This window comes from Grampus griseus (assembly GCF_964374135.1).
Source record: "Grampus griseus genome assembly, chromosome: 2".
NCBI lineage: Eukaryota > Metazoa > Chordata > Mammalia > Artiodactyla > Delphinidae > Grampus > Grampus griseus.
This window is the reverse complement of record NC_139018.1, coordinates 5,175,563-5,194,907: the sequence shown is the minus strand read 5'-3', so window position 1 is coordinate 5,194,907 and position 19,345 is coordinate 5,175,563. Positions and strand designations below refer to the sequence as shown.

Here is a 19,345-nt window from a genome sequence, read left to right as displayed (position 1 = left end):
ACATTTCTATTTTCGTGGGAGTTCGATGGCCAGTCCCCACACAGTGTGGCCCTGTGTCCTGGTATTTCCAGTGCTCTGTCTGGGGTCTTTGTTTTAGGAGTGTGGCCAGAAGGCTCGGATGGAACCGACATCAATGCCGCCTGTCGGGCCCACGAGAAAAAACTCCTGTCAACCGGTGACGACTTTGGCAAAGTGCACCTCTTCTCCTACCCCTGCTCACAGTTCAGGGTAAAGGCTCATCTTCTTCTCTAGCCTTACCCCACGGGGCGCACTTACTGCCTGGCCTGTTGGTAATTGAATAGAAAGGTGCTGTGAGTGATGCCACCAGTCACAGATGCAGGGGTGACCGTCATTCGGCTGCCCCAGAGCACTTCAGGTCCCCCTCCACTGCCCTCTGGGGAGAACCCCGCCCCCCCACGTGGTGCTGGCTTGTCCTCCTCTGCACTTCGTGGGCCTCCCCCCTCTGCTGTCCACCACGGCTCCCTCTGCTCCAGCCCTGCTGAGCCAAGCCCGCACCAGTTCCTGGAACACCCCTCTTCGTTCTTCCCAGACCTGACCCTCCTCCTAGAAGACCCTCCCCTCCACCCCTGCATCCGGTCCTCCCTCCTTTGGGCCGGCCTGTGCCTGGTGCAGCCTCTGGGGTTGAACCTCTCCCTGCCCACATTCGTCCCCTCCAGACCAGATTCTCAATGTACAGGGGCTCCGTGTGGTTTGGCACGAATGTAGACGTCCAGCACTTCCAACCCCGCCTCGATGGCTTTGCGTTCAGCTCCCTCCATATCATTCTTCCCCAGGCTCCCAGCCACGTGTACAGCGGGCACAGCAGTCACGTCACCAACGTCGATTTCCTCTGTGACGACAGCCACCTTATCTCCACTGGCGGCAAAGACACGAGCATCATGCAGTGGCGGGTCATTTAGTCCCGGCAAGAACCCGGGGGAGCAGAACGGGCCAGGAGGTACAGACTCGAGTTTCGCTCACTCGGTCACTGTGATTTCTGCTTTGTTTGAAGAGTTCTCACAAACCTCAGGAAAATTATGCCCTTTACTGGTTACCTTAGCTTAGTGGATCGGTGAGCATCACAGCAGGTCAGCCATTCAGGTCTCTCTTTTGTTGTACAATATATAAAACACTTAATATAAAAAAGATGCCAAGGTTTACATTACGGTGACATCGAGAAGTGACTGGTGTATCCTTCATAACTTTTCTATGAACTCTTCAAAAACGGTCACAGAATGCCTTTTCAAAGATTGTATATAGGCTTTACTGTTTCACCATGGAGGTTGCTAAGTCAGATATTTATGATAACGAGGTACTGCATCGTGATCGCTGTTGATTAACTGGTCCTCAAAGGATAAGTCGTTGGGGAAGAGAATGGATAACTGATTTGCACAACTGAATCAGGAAATGCAAATAAGACTTTATTTGGTTAACATTTTCTAAGGTTTCATTCGGTGCTCCCTCTGGGAGGCTGGTGAGAAAGGGGTCAGATTCTTCTTGTGTTAAGCAGATTCTACTCCAGATTCACTTAACTATTGCAGCAGGGTACCCAGGCATTTCAGAGTTCCAGCTAGACTGTCTGCCTAACCATATGCAGTCAGCCACCTAACGCCTACACGAATCACGTCCCCTCTGTTCCCCGCTCACAGGCCCTTGGTGAATGGTGGAGACAACGAGCCACCTTCCTCTGTATATTAATTGGCATGATATGGTATCGTACTTGTATAGGATTTTAGCAATTCATAATGAATACGTAAGGCTAGGCTTTACTATTTTAATGCTTACAGACATTGTATATTTGTATTTTAAGACCAAGTAGACCAAGTCAAAAAGGTATCTCTCTAGTGTACCATACACCTGCAGCGGGGAGAAGTCTGGAAGGCTCCACCAGGTACTAAGGGCAGCTTCTTTTCCTGTCTTTTGTGCATGGACGGCTTATTACGCTATGAAATAAGATTGCGCTCTGATGAGAAAACAGAGAAGGCCTTACCCGTTTCAATTGTGCGGCAGATTGAAGTTTATTGTTTACATTGGGGAATGTATCTCAGATTTTAAAATAGAAGAGTAATAAACAGACTTAAAGACGAATGTTAAGATTTTTACTTGTTCTAGGCAAGTAAATGAACTGAACCATCAACTCTACAGCACTGGTTGTTTAGAGTGGCCGATGAAGCTGAACATTGGGGAGCGTTTTTTATTCCATCTCCAGCCGGCTGCGGAACTGCCGGGCACCAGTAAACAATGTGTATTAAAGATGATTCTGTTTGTATGTATCCTTATCAAATATATTCTATAATGAAATAAAATCTGAAAAGTGGATTTCTTATTGACCTATAATCATGAAAGTATATAAATTAAAATATTTAAAATTAGATATGATTCACACAATATTCTGTTTCATATCCAGATTTTTTTTTTCCTCACCTGGGTCATTTGCAGATAAAACAGCAGTTTGCATATGGTGTGTAAGCATTCATCAGATTAGACAACTATAAAGCATTCAGCTTTTTGTTGTTGTTGTTTCTGGCCGCCCCACGTGGCTTGTGGGATGTCAGTTCCCTGACCGGGGATTGAACCCAGGGCACAGCAGTGAAAGGCCGGAATCCTAACCACTAGGCCACCAGGGAACTCCCAAGAATTTAGCTTAATTACCATACCCAGTTGTTAGTTTACTTGGTTATGTAAATACTGGCAAAAATAATCTTTTTTTTTTTTTTTTTTTTTTTTTTTTTTGCGGTACGAGGGCCTCTCACTGTTGCGGCCTCTCCCGTTGCAGAGCACAGGCTCCGGACGCGCAGGCTCAGCGGCCATGGCTCACGGGCCCAGCCGCTCCGCGGCATGTGGGATCTTCCCGGACCGGGGCACGAACCCGTGTCCCCTGCATCGGCAGGCGGACTCTCAACCACTGCGCCACCAGGGAAGCCCTCATTTTTAAATTAATAATTAAGGAATAACCAGATCAGAGAAGGGAAGGAAACCCATTATTGACTCAAAAGTTATAAGATCTACTTTTATTTCTATACACTTTCAGTATTTTCCAAGCTCGATAATGGAAAAGGGGTATGTATATAAATCCTTATTGCTACCTTCATACTTGCCTACATTTTAAATGAAATTCTCAGTATTAACCTTGCAGGTATTCATTAACATAGGAAGCAGTGGCCACGTACCACCACTTACCACCTCTCAGGCAAACTAGGCCTAGAACCCCGGGATTCTGCTGGAATGAGAGACCCCAGAAGCAGAGCCAGGCCTGTTCCTCCCAGTGGCCTATGGCCACATCAGCTCTTAGCCCTACTGCGGAGAGTGACAGATGACGGACTATTACCCTCATCTCGGTGAAGTGATGGTGTGGACTAAGGTGCAAGCAGTGGACAGGGGAGAGGTGAATGGAGTGTCTGAGAGCGGTTCCTGGGTTGACGTCAGCAGGGCCTGGCGATGGATGGGATGGGGGCGGTGGATGAGGCCCAGGTCCCCGACTGTTCTCTGGGCAGATGTTGGTGCCGTCGGCTAAGATGGGGGGCGCTGCAAGTTTGAAAGAGGATAATGAGTCAGGCCTGGTACAGGCTGGAGTGAGGTGAGGGGCCGCTGAGACATCCAAGTGTTAAGTGTGAAGCAGGCGTTTGGCTGGCAGGCGCAGAACAGAAGTCGGGCTGGAGGTACCAGCGTGAGTGATGCTCTCCGCAGGAGGCTGACGCTGAAGCCAGGATGTGCTGAGTCTGCGGGTCCTGGGCAAGCAGGGTGAGGAGAGGGCCTCCGACCCAGCCAGGGGGACTCCGATGGACTTCAAGGTTAGGTAGAGCATGAGCTGTCAGCAAGGAAGGAGAAAAGCCAGCAGAGGGCTGGGTGGGGCAGAAAAGAGACCCACACGAGGGCTGTGGAGGACCCGGCAGCCGGGTGGCTTGGTTTGGTGCTCGCTGTGGAGCCACTGTGGGCTCTTTACTTGTTTAGCAAATGGTTTTCCAGCATCTTTGTACAAAGTGATGCTGGGCAGGGGATCCAGGCGTGCTGGGAGAGGGCTCCTCTCTCACATGCTCCTTGGCAAGTGGAGGAGAGAGGGCACAAGGTCGGGGTGAGGGCATGGGGTGGGAGGCCTCCAGAGCCAGCTGGAGCTGCATGGGGGAAAGTTCAGTGGATCCTGGCATCCGTGGACTTACATCTGCGGTTTCCACTGCATGAGGTGCACCCAGGCAGTGGGTCAGAGGGGCTGTCCGTGGTTCACTGGAAAGCCCGCTCAGACATCTTCCCAACCCCTCCAATTTTTTTTGAGGGATTGCTTCCACTGCCCAGAGGCCGCACACGGCACTCATTGGTCGTTTTTTCTCTGATTTGGGAACAGGCTACCATCATCTAATCTTTGAGGCAGAAGAGCACACAGAAGAAGTAACGTTGGAGACCCTCTGGCCTCCTCAAAGGGGTTCAATCTAATACACAACCGGGAAGCAAGACGATAAGTCTGTACTTCTCGCGAGGTAGAAACTGACTCCAGGCTACTCTCCGTACTGGTTCTCAATTTCTTTAATAGAAAATTTCAAACATACACAGAAGTAGAGAAAGCCTCTCACCCAGTTTCAAAAATTATTGACATCCTGAAAGCCTCGTTTCTACTCTCTCTCCTAACTGTGGGTGGGGAGGGGGACTGGAGTACTTTAAGAGTCAGTCCAGCAGATGGCGGACCAGGAGGACGCGGAATTCGTGTCTCCTCACAACCAGGGCACCTACCAGGCCCCGGTGGGGGACCGCAGACACCTAAGGGGACGGGCAGAACCCCCAGCGACCAGGTAGGACGTGGGACTTGAGGGGAGTGAGGGGGGAGGACAAGTGGAGGCGGGACGGGGCTGGCGACCCTGAAGGGCGGCTGGGGGAGGGGAAGGGAGCCCATGCCCGAAGGGGGAAATTGGGGAAACGCTGGCAGGGCAGAGGATCAAAAGGGAGCGTGGCCAGGTTTCCCTTGACCACTTGGGACCCCGGGAGCCTGCTGAGATCCCGGCCCGATCCTCTGCCCACCAAGGCCCCCTCCAGTCAGACAGATCCTGAGGGAGCGGGAGGGAGGGAAGGGAGAGCAAAAGTAAAGGCCGGACCTCTGGGACCGGCACCCCTGAGGGGTGGCTGGGGGAGGGGAGGAGTTCCTACACCCAGCGGGACCTACCCACGGTTAGGGGTCCAGCGGAGATGGGGGAGACCCTGGGGGAGATGATGGGGGAGGGCACGAAGGAACAGAAGGCAACGGGGCCAGTGCTCTCCCTGTCCACTCAGGCACTGGGTAGCCTGCTGGCATAATCCTCTGCCCTCGGAGCCTCCCTCCTGCCATGCAGAGCCCAAGCCCCGCCCCTGCACCCCCAGCCAGGGCCCCGCCTCTACACTCAGAGACCCCCTCCAAGGCGCTGGGCCTAAGCCCACCCACACACCCGCACGCAGGGCCCTACCTCCAAACTCCGGAACTCCATACTCCAGAGGCCCTACTTCCAACGTGCAGCCTCTCCCCTTCTGCCAGGTCCTAAGCAGAGGCCCCGCCCATGCTTGAACGTCACCCGCTAGGCCCGGCCCCACGCTCAAACGTCACCCCCCACACCCACCTAGGTCCCGCCCCACCCTAAAAGCCATCCCTGCCTAAGTTCCACCCCCACCTAAACTCCGCCCCCATAGCCAAAGCTTTTCTTTTTTCTTTTCCTTTTTCCTCTTTTAGATTGGGGTTCTGTTTTACATTGTTGATTCATTGTTGTTGATTCTTTAATATTTTTATTTTTCCTAATAAATCTTTTATTTTTCTAATTTTATTTTATTCTTTATACTTTGTTAGTGATCTCTCCTTTTGGCTTGTTCCCTACCACCCCCGTTTTTTTTTTTTTCTTTTTTCTGTTGTGGTTTTGTTTTACCTTGTTGCAGTTGTTTCAATTATAGTTTTATTTTTCCTAATATACTTTTTATCTTTCTAATTTTATTTTTTATTCTTTGATATTGTACGGCTCCTTTTTTTCTTTCTTTCTTCCTTTTTTTTTTTTCCAACCACACCACGAAGCTTGCGGGATCTTGATTCCCAGGCTGGAGGTAGGGCCTGAGCTCCTGTGGTGGAAGCTTCGAGTCCAAACCACTGGACTAACACAGAACTTCAGACCCCAGGGAATATCAATCAGAGTGAGGTCTCCCGGAGGTCCTCATCTCAGCACCAAGCCCCAGCTCTATCCAACTGCCTGCAAACTCCAGTGCTGGACGTCTCAGGCCAAACAACCAGTAAGACAGGAATACAACACCACCCATCAAAGAAAATAAAATGAAACGACAAAAAAATACGTTACAGATGAAGGAGCAAGGTAAAAACCTACAAGACCAAATAAATGAAGATGAAATAGGCAAGCTACCTGAAAAAGAATTCACAGTAATGATAGTAAAGATGATCCAGAATCTCAGAAGCAGAATGGACAAAATACAAGAAACATTTAACAAGGCTCCAGAAGAATTAAAGAGCAAACAAACAGTGATGAACAACACAATTACTGAAATTAAAAATACTCTAGAAGGAATCAATAACAGAATAACTGAGGCAGAAGAATGAATAAGTGAGCTGGAAGATAAAATGGTCGAAATAACTGCCAGGGAGCAGAATAAAGAAAAAAGAATGAAAAGAATTGAGGACCGTCTCAGAGACCTCTGGGACAACATTAAAGGCACTAACATTTGAATTATAGGGGTACCAGAAGAAGAGAAAAAGAAAGGGTCTGAGAAAATATTTGAAGAGATTATAGTCGAAAACTTCCCTAACATGGGAAAGGAAATAGTCAATCAAGTCCAGGGAGCACAGAGAGTCCCATACAGGATAAACCCAAGGAGAAACATGCCGAGACACATACTAATCAAACTATCAAAAATTAAATACAAAGGAAAAATAGTAAAAGCAGCAAGGGAAAAGCAACAAATAACATATAAGGGAATCCCCATAAGGTTAACAGCTGATCTTTCAACAGAAACTCTGCAAGCCAGAAGGGAGTGTCAGGACATATTTAAAGTGATGAAACGGAAAAACCTACAATCAAGATTACTCTACCCAGGAAGGATCTCATTCAGATTCGATGGGGAAATAAATACCTTTACAGATAAGCAAAGGTTAAGAGAATTCAGCACCACCAACCCAGCTTTACAACAAATGCTAAAGAAACTTCTCTAGGCAGGAAACACAAGAGAAGGAAAAGACCTACAATAACAAACCCAAAACAATTAAGAAAATGGTAATAGGAACATACATATCAATAATTACCTTAAATATAGATGGATTAAATTCTCCAACCAAAAGACATAGACTGGCTAAATGGATACAAAGACAAGACACATATATATGCTGTCTACAAGAGACCCACTTCAAACCTAGGGACACATACAGACTGAAAGTGGGGGGGTGGAAAAAGATATTCCATGCAAATGGAAATCAAAAGAAAGCTGGAGTAGCAATTCTCATATCAGACAAAATAGACTTTAAAATAAAGACTATTACAAGAGACAAAGAAGGACACTACATAATGATCAAGGGATCAATCCAAGAAGTAGATATAACAATTGTAAATATTTATGCACCCAACATAGGAGCACCTCAATACATAAGGCAAATGCTAACAGCCATAAAAGGGGAAATCGACAGTAACACAATCATAGTAGGGGAATTTAACACCCCACTTTCACCAATGGACAGATCATCCAAAATGAAAATAAATAAGGAAACACAAGGTTTCAATGATACATTAAACAAGATGGACTTAATTGATATTTATAGGCCATTCCATCCAAAACCAACACAATACACATGCTTCTCAAGTGCTCATGGAACATTCTCCAGAATAGACCATATCTTGGGTCACAAATCAAGCCTTGGTAAATTTAAGAAAATTGAAATTATATCAAGTATCGTTTTTGACCACAATGCTATGAGACTAGATATCAATTACAGGAAAAAAAATCTGTAAAAAATACAAACACATGGAGGCTAAACAATACACTACTAAATAACCAAGAGATCACTGAAGAAATCAAAGAGGAAATCAAAAAATACCTAGAAACAAATGACAATGAAAACACAACGACCCAAAACCTATGGGATGCATCAAAAGCAGTTCTAACAGGGAAATTTATAGCAATACAATCCTACCTCAAGAAACAAGAAACACCTTAAATAAACAACCTAACCTTACACCTAAAACAATTAGACAAAGAAGAACAAGAAAACCCCAATATTAGTGGAAGGAAAGAAATCATAAAGATCAGATCAGAAATAAATGAAAAAGAAATGAAGGAAGCAATAGCAAAGTTCAATAAAACTAAAACCTGATTCTTTGAGAAGATAAAGAAAATTGATAAACCGTTAGCCAGACTCATCAGGAAAAAAAGGGAGAAGACTCAAGTCAACAGAATGAGAAATGAAAAAGAAGTAACAACTGACACTGCAGAAATACAAAGGGTCATGAGAGATTAGTACAAGAAACTATATGTCAATAAAATGGACAACCAGGAAGAATGGACAAATTCTTAGAAAAGCACAATCTTCCAAGACTGAACCAGGAAGAAATAGAAAGTATAAACAGACCAATCACAAACACTGAAATTGAAACTGTAATTAAAAACCTTGCAACAAACAAAAGCCCAGGACCAGGTGGCTTCACAGATGGCAAATTCTATCAAACATTTAGAGAAGAGCTAACACCTATCCTTCTGAAACTCTTCCAAAATATAGCAGAGGGAGGAACACTCCCAAACTCATTCTATGAGGCCACCATCACCCTGATACCAAAACCACACAAGGATGTCACAAAAAAAGAAAACCACAGGCCAATATCTCTGATGAACATAGATGCAAAAATCCTCAACAAAATACTAGCAAACAGAATCCAACAGCACAGGGGCTTCCCTGGTGGCACAGTGGTCAAGAACCCACCTGCCAATGCAGGAGACACGGGTTCGATCCCTGGTCTGGGAAGATCCCACATGCCGTGGAACAACTAAGCGTGTGCGCCACAACTACTGAGCCTGCACTCTAGACCCCATGAGCCACAACTACTGAGTCCATGTGCCACAACTACTGAAGCCCATGCACCTAGAGCCTGCAACAAGAGAAGCCACCACAATGAGAAGCCTGTGCACCACAATGAACAGTAGACCCCACTCGCCTCAACTAGAGAAAGCCTGTGCGCAGCAACAAAGACCCAATGCAGCCATTAATTAATTAATTAATTAATTAAAAAAAGAATCCAACAGCACATTAAAGGATCATACCCCATGATCAAGTGGGGTTTATCCCAGGAATGCAAGGATTCTTCAGTATATGCAGATCAATCCATCTGATACACCATGTTAACAAATTGAAGAAGAAAAACCATATGATCATCTCAATAGATGCCAAAAAAGCTTTTGACAAAATTCACCACCCATTTATGATAAAGACTCTCCAGAAAGTAGGCAGATAGAGAACTTACCTCAACACAATAAAGGCCATATATGACAAACCCATAGCCAATATCGTTCTCAGTGGTGAAAAACTGAAACCATTTCCTCTAAGATCAGGAACAAGAAAAGGTTGCCCACTCTCACCACTATTATTCAACATAGTTTGGAAGTTTTAGCTACAGCAGTCAGGGAAGAAAAAGAAAGAGAAGGAATCCAAATCAGAAAGGAAGAAGTAAAACTGTCACTGTTTGCTGATGACATGATACTATACATAGAGAACCCTAAAGATGTTACCAGAAAAACTACTAGAGCTAATCAATGAATTTGGTAGAGTAGCAGGATACAAAATTAATGCACAGAAATCCCTTTCATTCCTATATACTAATGATGAAAAATCTGAAAGAGAAATTAAGAAAACACTCCCATTTACCATTGCAACAAAAAGAATAAAATACCTAGGAATAAACCTACCTAAGGAGACAAAAGACCTGTATGCAGAAAACGATCACTGATAAATGAAAAATGATACAAACATATGGAGAGATATACTATGCATAGGAAGAATCAACGTTGTGAAAATGACTCTACTACCCAAAGCAATCTACAGATTCAATGCAATCCCTATCCAACTACCAATGGCATTTTTCACTAGAAAAATGAACTAGAACAAAAATGAACTAGAACTAGAACAAAAAATTTCACAATTTTTATGGAAACACGAAAGACCTCCAATAGCCAAAACAGTCTTGAGAAAGAAAAACAGAGCTGGAGGAATCAGGCTTGCTGACTTCAGACTATACTACAAAGCTACAGTAATCAAGACAGTATGGTACTGGCACATAAACAAATATAGATCAATGGAACAGGATAGAAAGCCTGGAGAAAAACCCACGCACCTATCATCACCTTATCTTTGATAAAGGAGGCACAAATATACAGTGGAGAAAAGACAGCCTCTTCAATAAGTGGTGCTGGGAAAACTGGACAGCTACATGTAAAAGAATGAAATTAGAACACTCCCTAACACCATACACAAAAATAAACTCAAAATGGATTAAAGACCTAAATCTAAGGCCAGACACTATAAAAACTCTTAGAGGAAAACATAGGCAGAACACTCTGTGACATAAATCACAGCAAGATCCTTTTGACCCACCTCCTAGAGAAATGGAAATAAAAGCAAAAATAAACAAATGGGGCCTAATGAAACTTAAAAGCTTTTGCACAGCAAACGAAACCATAAACAAGACAAAAAGACAACCCTCAGAATGGGAGAAAATATTAGGAAGCGAAGCAACTGGCAAAGGATTAATCTCCAAAATATATAAGCAGCTCATGCAGCTCAATATCAGAAACACAAACAACCCAATCCAAAAATGGGCAGAAGACCTAAAAAGACATTTCTCCAAAGAAGATATACAGATTATCAACAAACACGTGAAAAGATGCTCAACATCACTAATAATTAGAGAAATGCAAATCAAAACTACAATGAGGTATCACCTCACACCAGTCAGAATTGCCATCATCAAAAAATCTACAAACAGTAAATGCTGGAGAGGGTGTGGAGAAAAGGGAGCCCTCTTGCACTGTTGGTGGGAATGTAAATTGGTACAGCCACTGTGGAGAACAGTATGGAGGTTCCTTAAAAAACTACAAATAGAACTACCATATGACCCAGCAATCCTACTACTGGGCATATACCCTGAGAAAACAATAATTCAAAAAGAGTCATGATGTTCATTGTAGCACTATTTACAATAGCCAGGACATGGAAGTAACCTAAGTGTCCATCAACAGATGAATGGATAAAGAAGATGTGGCAGATATATACGATGGAATATTACTCAGCCATAAAAAGAAACGAAACTGAGTTATTTGTAGTGAGGTGGATGGACCTAGAGACTGTCATTACAGAGTGAAGTAATTCATGAAGAAGGAGAAAAGCAAATACCGTATGCTAGCACATATATATGGAATCTAAAAAACAAAAAAATGGTTCTGATGAATCTAGGGGCAGGACAGGAATAAAGATGCAGACGTAGAGAATGGACTTGAGGACATGGGGAGGGGGAAGGGTAAGCTGGGACGAGGTGAGAGAATAGCATTGATATATATACACTACCAAATGTCAAATAGATAGCTAGTGGGAAGCAGCTGCATGGCACAGGGAGATCAGCTCAGTGTTTTGTGACCACCTAGAGGGGTGGGATAAGGAGAGAGAGAGGGAGATGCAAGAGGGAGGGGATATGGGGATATACGTATGCATATAGCTGATTCATTTTGTTTTACAGCAGAAACTAACACAACACTGTAAAGCAATTATACTCCAATAAAGATGTTAAAAAAAAAAGTCCAAGCCACCATGTCATTTCACCTAGAAATACTTCAGTCTGCTGCTCTGATGAGGACAGTTTATTTTATGTAACCACCATGACCTCATCACAGCGGACAGACTTAATAGCGATTCCCCGCTACTGTCTAATGCCCAGTCCATATGCAGATTTCTCCAGGTGTCAAACCAGCCCCATGTCTCAATGCCTAGCACTGCCTGGGTGTACGATACAGCCATATAAAGCCTTGGGCATACAGCTGCCATGTGTGCCCCCTCCCCTGAAAGTGCGGATAGGGGCTCAAGCCTGCATGTGCCCTTAGTTCCGGACCCTTGTCTGACCCTGTGGCTCACTGCCGCATTGTACCCTCCCCCTCCCACTCCCTCCACCCCTGGGCAGTATGCTTAGCTGTCCCCTCCCCCCACCCTGCCTCAGGCCCCCTCGGGACACTCCCCTCCTAGGCCACCCAGCTGGATCCTTCCCATCTTGGCTGGCGGGTGGGACTAGACCCAATGCCTGTTGAGAAACCTCCGCTCCCTCTTGAAGGTGGAGCCCTGTTCAAGGTGAGCCTTTCTGGCAGGGGTTCAGTCCCTCCCAGGGGGTCCCAGCTGTTCCAATTTGCCTCCTCCACGCTCTTCCACACGTTTCAACAAAAACAGGACACAAGCTCAGACCACCCTGGGGCCGGGACGTGGGGAGGGAGTGGTGGCGACCCTGCACTTGGGACGCCTAAGGGAGGGATGTGCTTGTGGACACAGATTTTGTCTGAGCTCAAAATGTGGATGAGCTAAGAACAAATTTGGTTGTTTCGGCTTAGAACCAGAGTAGGTGCGTAGCACCCATAAGATGAAAACTGAAAAGGTAATCATCAAAACTTGGAAATAGATTTACGTGTAAACCTTCCCTCCTCTACCCTTCTGGCTACAGGTGCGCCACCTGGTGGCAGAAAGCAGAGCTCACCTTCTCTTCCCCAGCTTGCCAATTTCCTGTCTGACCTCCTTAGACTAGGAGTGTGGGGAGAGAGAAAGGAAATTCTTTTCTTTTTTTTGAATTATAGTTGATTTACAATGTTGTGTTAGTTTCAGGTGTACAGCAAAGTGATTCAGTTATATATATAGATATGTATATTCAGATTGTTTTCCATTACAAGTTATTACAAGATATTGAATATAGTTCCCTGTGCTATACAGTAGGACCTTTTTGTTTAACTATTTTATATGTAGTACAATAGTTTCTATCTGCTAATCCCAAACTCCTAATTTACCCCTCCCCCCTTCCCCTTTGGTAACCATAGGATTGTTTTCTATGTCCCTGAGTCTGTTTCTGTTTTGTAAATAAGTTCATTTGTATCATTTTTTTAGACTCCAAAAATAAGTGACATCATATGATATTTGTCTTTCTCTGTCTGACTTACTGCATTTCGTATGATCATCTCTAGGTCCATCCATATTGTTGCAAGTGGCATTATTATGTTCTTTTTTATGGCTGAGTAATATTCCATTATATATATATATATATCTCACATCTTCTTTACCCATTCATCTGTTAATGGACACTTAGATGGCTTCCATGTCTTGGCTATTGTAAATAGTGCTGCAGTGAACATTGGGGTGCATGTATCTTTTCATCTTTTCCAGATATATGCCCAGGAGTGGGATTGCTGAATCGTATAGTAACTCTAATTTTAGTTTTTTAAGGAACCTCCGTACTGTTCTCCATAGTGGCTGCAACAACTTACATTCCCACCAACAGGGTAAGAGCATTCCCTTTTCTCCACACCCTCTCCAGCATTTATTATTTGTAGACTTTTTGATGATGGCCATTTTGACTGGTGTGAGATGATAACTCACTGTAGTTTCGGTTTGCATTTCTCTAATAATTAGCAATGTTGAGCATCTTTTCATGTGTCTGTTGGCCATCTGTATGTCTTATTTGGAGAAATATCTATTTAGGTCTTCTGCCCATTTTTTTATAGTGTTGTTTGTTTTTTTTAATATTGAGTTATATGAGCTGTTTGTGTATCTTGGCAATTAAGCCCTTGTCGGTCTCATCGTTTGCAAATATTTTCTCCCAGTCTGTAGGTTGTCTTTTCATTTTGTTTATGGTTTCCTTTGCTGTTCAAAAGCTTATAAATTTGATTAGGTCCCATTTGTTTGTTTTTGCTTTAATTTCTTTTGCCTTGGGAGACTGACCTAAGAAAACATTGCTATGATTTATGTCAGAGAATGTTATGCCTATGTTCTCTTCTAGGAGTTTTATGGTGTCGTGTCTTATGTTTAAGTCTTTAAGCCATTTTGAGCTTATTTTTGTGTATAGTGTAAGGAAGTATCCTAACTTCTTTGATTTACATGCAGCTGTCCATCTTTCCTAGCACCACTTGCTGAAAAGACTTTTTTCTCCATTGTATATTCTTGCCTCCTTTGTCGAAGATTAATTGACCACAGGCGTGTGTTTATTTCTAGGCTCTCTATTCCATTCCATTGACTTATATGTCTGTTTTTGCACTAATACCATGCTGTTTTGATTACTGTAGCTTTGTAGTATTGTCTGAAGTCTGGGAGGGTTATGCCTCCAGCTTTGTTCTTTTTCCTCAGGATTGCTTTGGCAATTCTGGGTCTTTTGTGGTTCCATATAAATTTTAGGATTATTTGTTCTAGTTCATGAAAAATGTCATGGGTAGTTTGATAGGGAGCACATTGAATCTGCAGATTGCTTTGGATAGTGTGGCCATTTTAACAATATTGATTCTTCCAATCCAAGAGCATGGGATGTCTTTCCACGAGAAAGGAAATTCTTATCAGACAACGATTGTTCTCACTCTCTGGGCAGCTGTTTCAGCCGACCCTTCCCAGGGAGATTCCAGAGGTTCTTGGGGAGCCCCTACGTTGCCAGTGTTCTCTCACACATAGTGTAGTCCCCTTGACCTGGGGAAAGGTGTTCTTTCCATTAGGCAGCTGCGTTCTCCTGCAGCCCCTGAGCACAGGGCAGTCCACCTCTTGTCCTCTTTCTGTGGAAGTCCGACAGCCCCTGCTGGTGGCCCTGTGGACGGGATCTAAGATGATTCCTCCCCTGGCTCGCATCTTGTCCCACCCCCAACACGGACGGGTGGGCAGTTATGCCCTCCCACACAGCCTCCTCGGGCAACTGCTGAGAGCCACCCAGTCGCCTGTAGATTTTTCAGCCACTAAGTCCACAAATTCTAGGAGACACGCTCGAGCTCTCAAGAAATTGGGGTGAGAAGGAAGCAACGCCCACCCCTCCTTCTTGGGGAAAGGTGGTTGGAATCAACAGCTCAACTTTCCCCGAAAGAAATTCTCCTTACAAATACTTTTTAAGAATTTGAATTCCTGACCCTCTTATACCCTTAATGTGGTTGTGAGAGGCTGAGAGGTCTCTTGGGGGCGTCCTTTGTAAACTCCGCCCGTGGTCCAGCAGCACCTTTGGAACGCAGGTCTACTGGGTCTCAGCTCCTCCCCCAGGACTTGGCTGGCATGCATGCACGCATGCACACACGCAAGTATTCATGCACACACACACGCGCGCACACACGCACGCAGGCTTGCACGGGCTCAGATTCACTGGATCTCGCCCAGCCTTTCTCCAGTTCCCAACCTTCCACTTCCTCTCTGCACGACCGGCCTGAGAGGTAGGATCACTTGCCCATCTTCTACGAGGAAGAGACCTAGGGTCAGAAAGATAGAGGTGCTTGCCCATGTCACTCAGTGAGTTGGTGGCAGAGCCAAGGGAGACCCCCCCAGTTCTCCCAAGCTACGTTCTCGGACCCATGCTCCGCAGAGCGCCATTCAAGGAGCAGCAATAGAGGATTTCCAAATAACTTGAGAAATGCCACGTGCTACGTACAGTGTGTGGTCTATGGGGACTCAAGGGAAGGCATTGGGAAGCTCTGTCATAAAGAAACCTGTTGGGACTTCCCTGGTGGTCCAGTGGCTAAGACTCCACACTCCCAATACAGGGGGCCGGGGTTCGATCCCTGATCAGGAACTAGATCCCACATGCCGCAACTAAGAGTTCGCATGCTGCAACTAAAGATCCTGCGTGCCACACCTAAAAAAGATCCCGCATGCCACAACGAAGATCCCACGTGCCGCAGTTAAGACCCGGCGCGGCCAAAAAAAATAAATACATAAATATTTTTTTAAAAAAGAGAGACCTGTTTACACCAGCATTTCGCAAACGTGAGCGTTGGGCACCTGTGCTCTCAAGACACTGATTATCGGCCATGAACGTTCCATCTTGGGAGAAACTGTGAGAGAAAGTCATCATCCAGGAGCTGAATATAGCAAAGAAAGGGGACTTGGAGGCCACATGATTCTCCCTCCCCTCCTCCATTCCCAGTTTCTGCTAAGAAGGGCTTCAAGGCCGTATTCTCAACAGCAGGGACGAGGAGCATGAGGGCTCTTCTGCTTTCCTGTGTTCCCAGCCAACTCCTTTAGACTATGTCCTGCTCTCCTCTAGAGCAACCAGCCTCACTGATGCACAGAATCTGTAACTGGAGACCCTAGGGTGCAAGGCAACAAGCCCCTAGACAGCGGAGAACACCAACCCTCGCCTCCCTCGCCCCTTTTATTAGGCCAGTTGCCATGGCGATGGGGGGGGAACCGGGATGGCAGGCACTGGGAGCGAATTTGCTTAGAATATTTCGGCTTATAACATTTGGGGGCAATCTCTCCCTCCTTACCAGGCCTGAACTAAGGAATTGCCTGACTCCCTGCTGTGTGACACGGTCTGTGGCATTTCTGAGATTCTCTTGGCCAAATGGGCTTCTTTTTTATTATTATTATTTATATATTTATTTATTTATTTTTGGCTGCGTTCGGTCTTCGTTGCTGCATGTGGGCTTTCTCTAGTTGCAGCGAGCAGGGGCTACTCTTCATTGCGGTGCACAGGCTCTAGGCGCCCGGGCTCAGTAGCTGTGGCTCACGGGCTCTAGAGCACAGGCTCAGTAGTTGTGGCGCACGGACTTAGTTGCTCCACGGCATGTGGGATCTTCCCGGACCAGGGCTCAAACCCACGTCCTCTGCATTGGCAGGCGGATTCTTAACCACTGTGCCACCAGGGAAGTCCCCCAAATGGGCTTCTGTATCTTTTAGGTTACCCCCAGAACCCTTACAGCCACGACTACCAAAAAGGAGAGTGAGCTGTGATAGTCACGGTCCAGCACGCTGCCCACCCCTCACTTACACCCATGGCACCGCACACTGTTCTGTTCTCATGTGGTTCATTTGGGTTTATTTTACTCTGATTCACAGAGAAGTGGCAGGTGGCAGAAGTGACAGGTTTAGAAACCACAGCAGCGGCTCATCATCTGGATTTGAAGCCAGCCGTGGTAGAAGCCAGACAGCACCCCTGCGCTTCTTGTTTCGGGAGCACCTGAGGTTGCCCCATCCTCACCTTCAATCATCCTTGGCATCGGGCTGCTGTGAAAGCACTTTCAGATGCTGTGGGAAAGGCTCTTCCCTCGTTCTGACATGTTCACTCCTGTGTGTCTCCTTCCCAGGCTGAGGCAGCTCTCGGGCTCAGACGTCAGCAGGGTTCAGAGGAAGGAGAGGACCCAGCAGGCTCAGGACAGCCAGATGGGGAGATCTGGAGTCCAGGAGGACAGCCACACAGCTACTGCACCCTTACCTCCCCCGAGGTACTCTGGCCGACCCCCACAGCAGGGCTGTTTATTTGTAGAATGGTGGGGCTGCAGGAGAGCTCCGGGAGGGGGTCATCTTGGGGGAGAATTTCCCCAAGTGTGTTCTGTGGAACAGCAATTCCACAAGGTGTTAATGGACCCTGGGTTTGTGAGTCAATGAGTTAAACAGGTTTGGGTATGCTTTGAGTGTGGATCTTCTCAGAGTTTTAATACATCGATGTGCATTGTCCAGAGAGCCATCGTGTCCATCCATCCATCCAATAAGTACCATCTCCTTTCTGCACCAGACACCATACTAGGACCAGGGATACCAAAGGATACCATAGTTCTTGCTCTTGTGAAGCCAGACAGCTGGTGACAGGCAGCGAGGGGTCAGCAGAGATGGAGACCCCTTAAGCCTGGGGACTCAGGCAGGTGGCCTTTGAGCAGAGAGTGGAGTGGCAGAGTGAGGGGCCGAAGCAGGCAGCCATCTGGGGGAGGCCTCCTGGGTGCCAAGCACGCAGGGTCCCCAGGGCTGTCTGACCACACTCACCGCCTTTCCTTCCTGGGATATGTCTGCAAGGCAGAGTCTCTGGAGCACGTGGTGGGGGGGATGCGATTTTGTTCAGCCCTGTCTTTCTGTAGATGTAGAAACCAGAGTACTGGGAAAACAGGGATTTGCTCTAGGTCACTGTGACCTTGGCAGGGACAGCCCCCCCAGCCACCTTAGTTTGTTTGTTTTTTTATAAAATAAAGTTTACTGTAGTTTTTCATGATAAAACTAATACATACCCATCACAGCAAATTCAGAAGGGAGCCCTCCCATATCCCTACCACCCAGAAATAGCACTGATACTTCTTAGTGCATTTCCTTCCTGCGTTCTATTTCTGGGAGTACATTTTTGGATGTGTTTCTGTAGTTAACATATTGCATAGACAATGCTTTGTATTGCTTTTTTCATGTAACTTTGTAAGCATTTTCCCCTGTCATTTATAACTTCATTATAAAGAACTCTGATCAGCTGCAGATAAACGGGCTGCTGTGACTAATATCACTCTCTTAGCTCAGTCCTCTCACCCCTATGGTGATGGTGATGATGATGATAAGAAAAAGTAATAAAGGCCACACTTACAGAGGGCATTTGTCCACGATGCATTCTCTGAAGTCTCCTTCCATCAACATTTAAAGAGGCTCAAATCTTTCCCATTAGAAGAAAACCTCCCTGGTCTGTTCCTCAACTCTCGGTGCTCTGCCCACTTCTCTTCCTTCTCCGCCCCTCCCGGGGCTGTATCCTCAGCTCCTGGGGTCTCAGTCACCTCTTCAGCTCTGATAAGCCCCCCAGATCAGTATCTTTGACTCATCTTCCTTAGCACCACACCTGGATGTCCATCTGCTTGCCCACTGGGACCTCAATTTCATGTCTCAAGTCAGTTCATCCACTTTTCTCCCGAAACCCTGTGCTCCATCCTCCCAACTGCCCAAGCCAGCAGTGGGCATCCCTCTGCACCCCTCTTTTGGACTCACTGCCCATATCGACAAGCCGCCAGTAATAGTCACGACTCCACAGCATCCCTTAGAGAGCCCTTAGCCATGCCCCGCACAGGGCGACTCCTTCAACACTCTCACCACTCGAGCAGGGCGCTTCTCCTTTTCGCAGGCTGCAGGTTCGTAGTTCCCATTGTTTTTGGTGTCTGTCCCCAGTGGCTAAGGTTGGTTCAGTGGGTTGTGTAGGCTTCCTGGTGGAGGGGACTAGTGCCTGTGTTCTGGTGGATGAGGCTGGATCTTGTCTCTCTGGTGGGCAGGTCCACGTCTGGTGGTGTGTTTTGGGGTGTCTGTGGACTTATTATGATTTTAGGCAGCCTCCCTGCTAATGGGTGGGGTTGTGTTCCTGTCTTGCTAGTTGTTTGGCATATGGTGTCCAGCACTGTAGCTTGCTGGTCGTTGAGT

General features: G+C 46.1%; 1 protein-coding gene across 3 annotated transcripts in view; it reads left to right on the top strand.

Moving 5' to 3' along the window:
• Positions 1–2,327, top strand: part of EML1 (EMAP like 1) — a 198,408-nt gene extending 196,081 nt beyond the window's left edge. For all 3 annotated transcript variants that reach the window (XM_082649109.1, XM_082649108.1, XM_082649107.1), the window contains 3 exons: positions 98–228; positions 795–958; positions 2,113–2,327. In XM_082649109.1, the coding sequence (XP_082505235.1) occupies positions 98–228; positions 795–920 (257 nt within the window). In that variant the 3' untranslated portion in view covers positions 921–958; positions 2,113–2,327. The remainder of the gene's footprint in view (positions 1–97; positions 229–794; positions 959–2,112) is intronic.
• Positions 2,328–19,345: the final 17,018 nt, after the last annotated feature.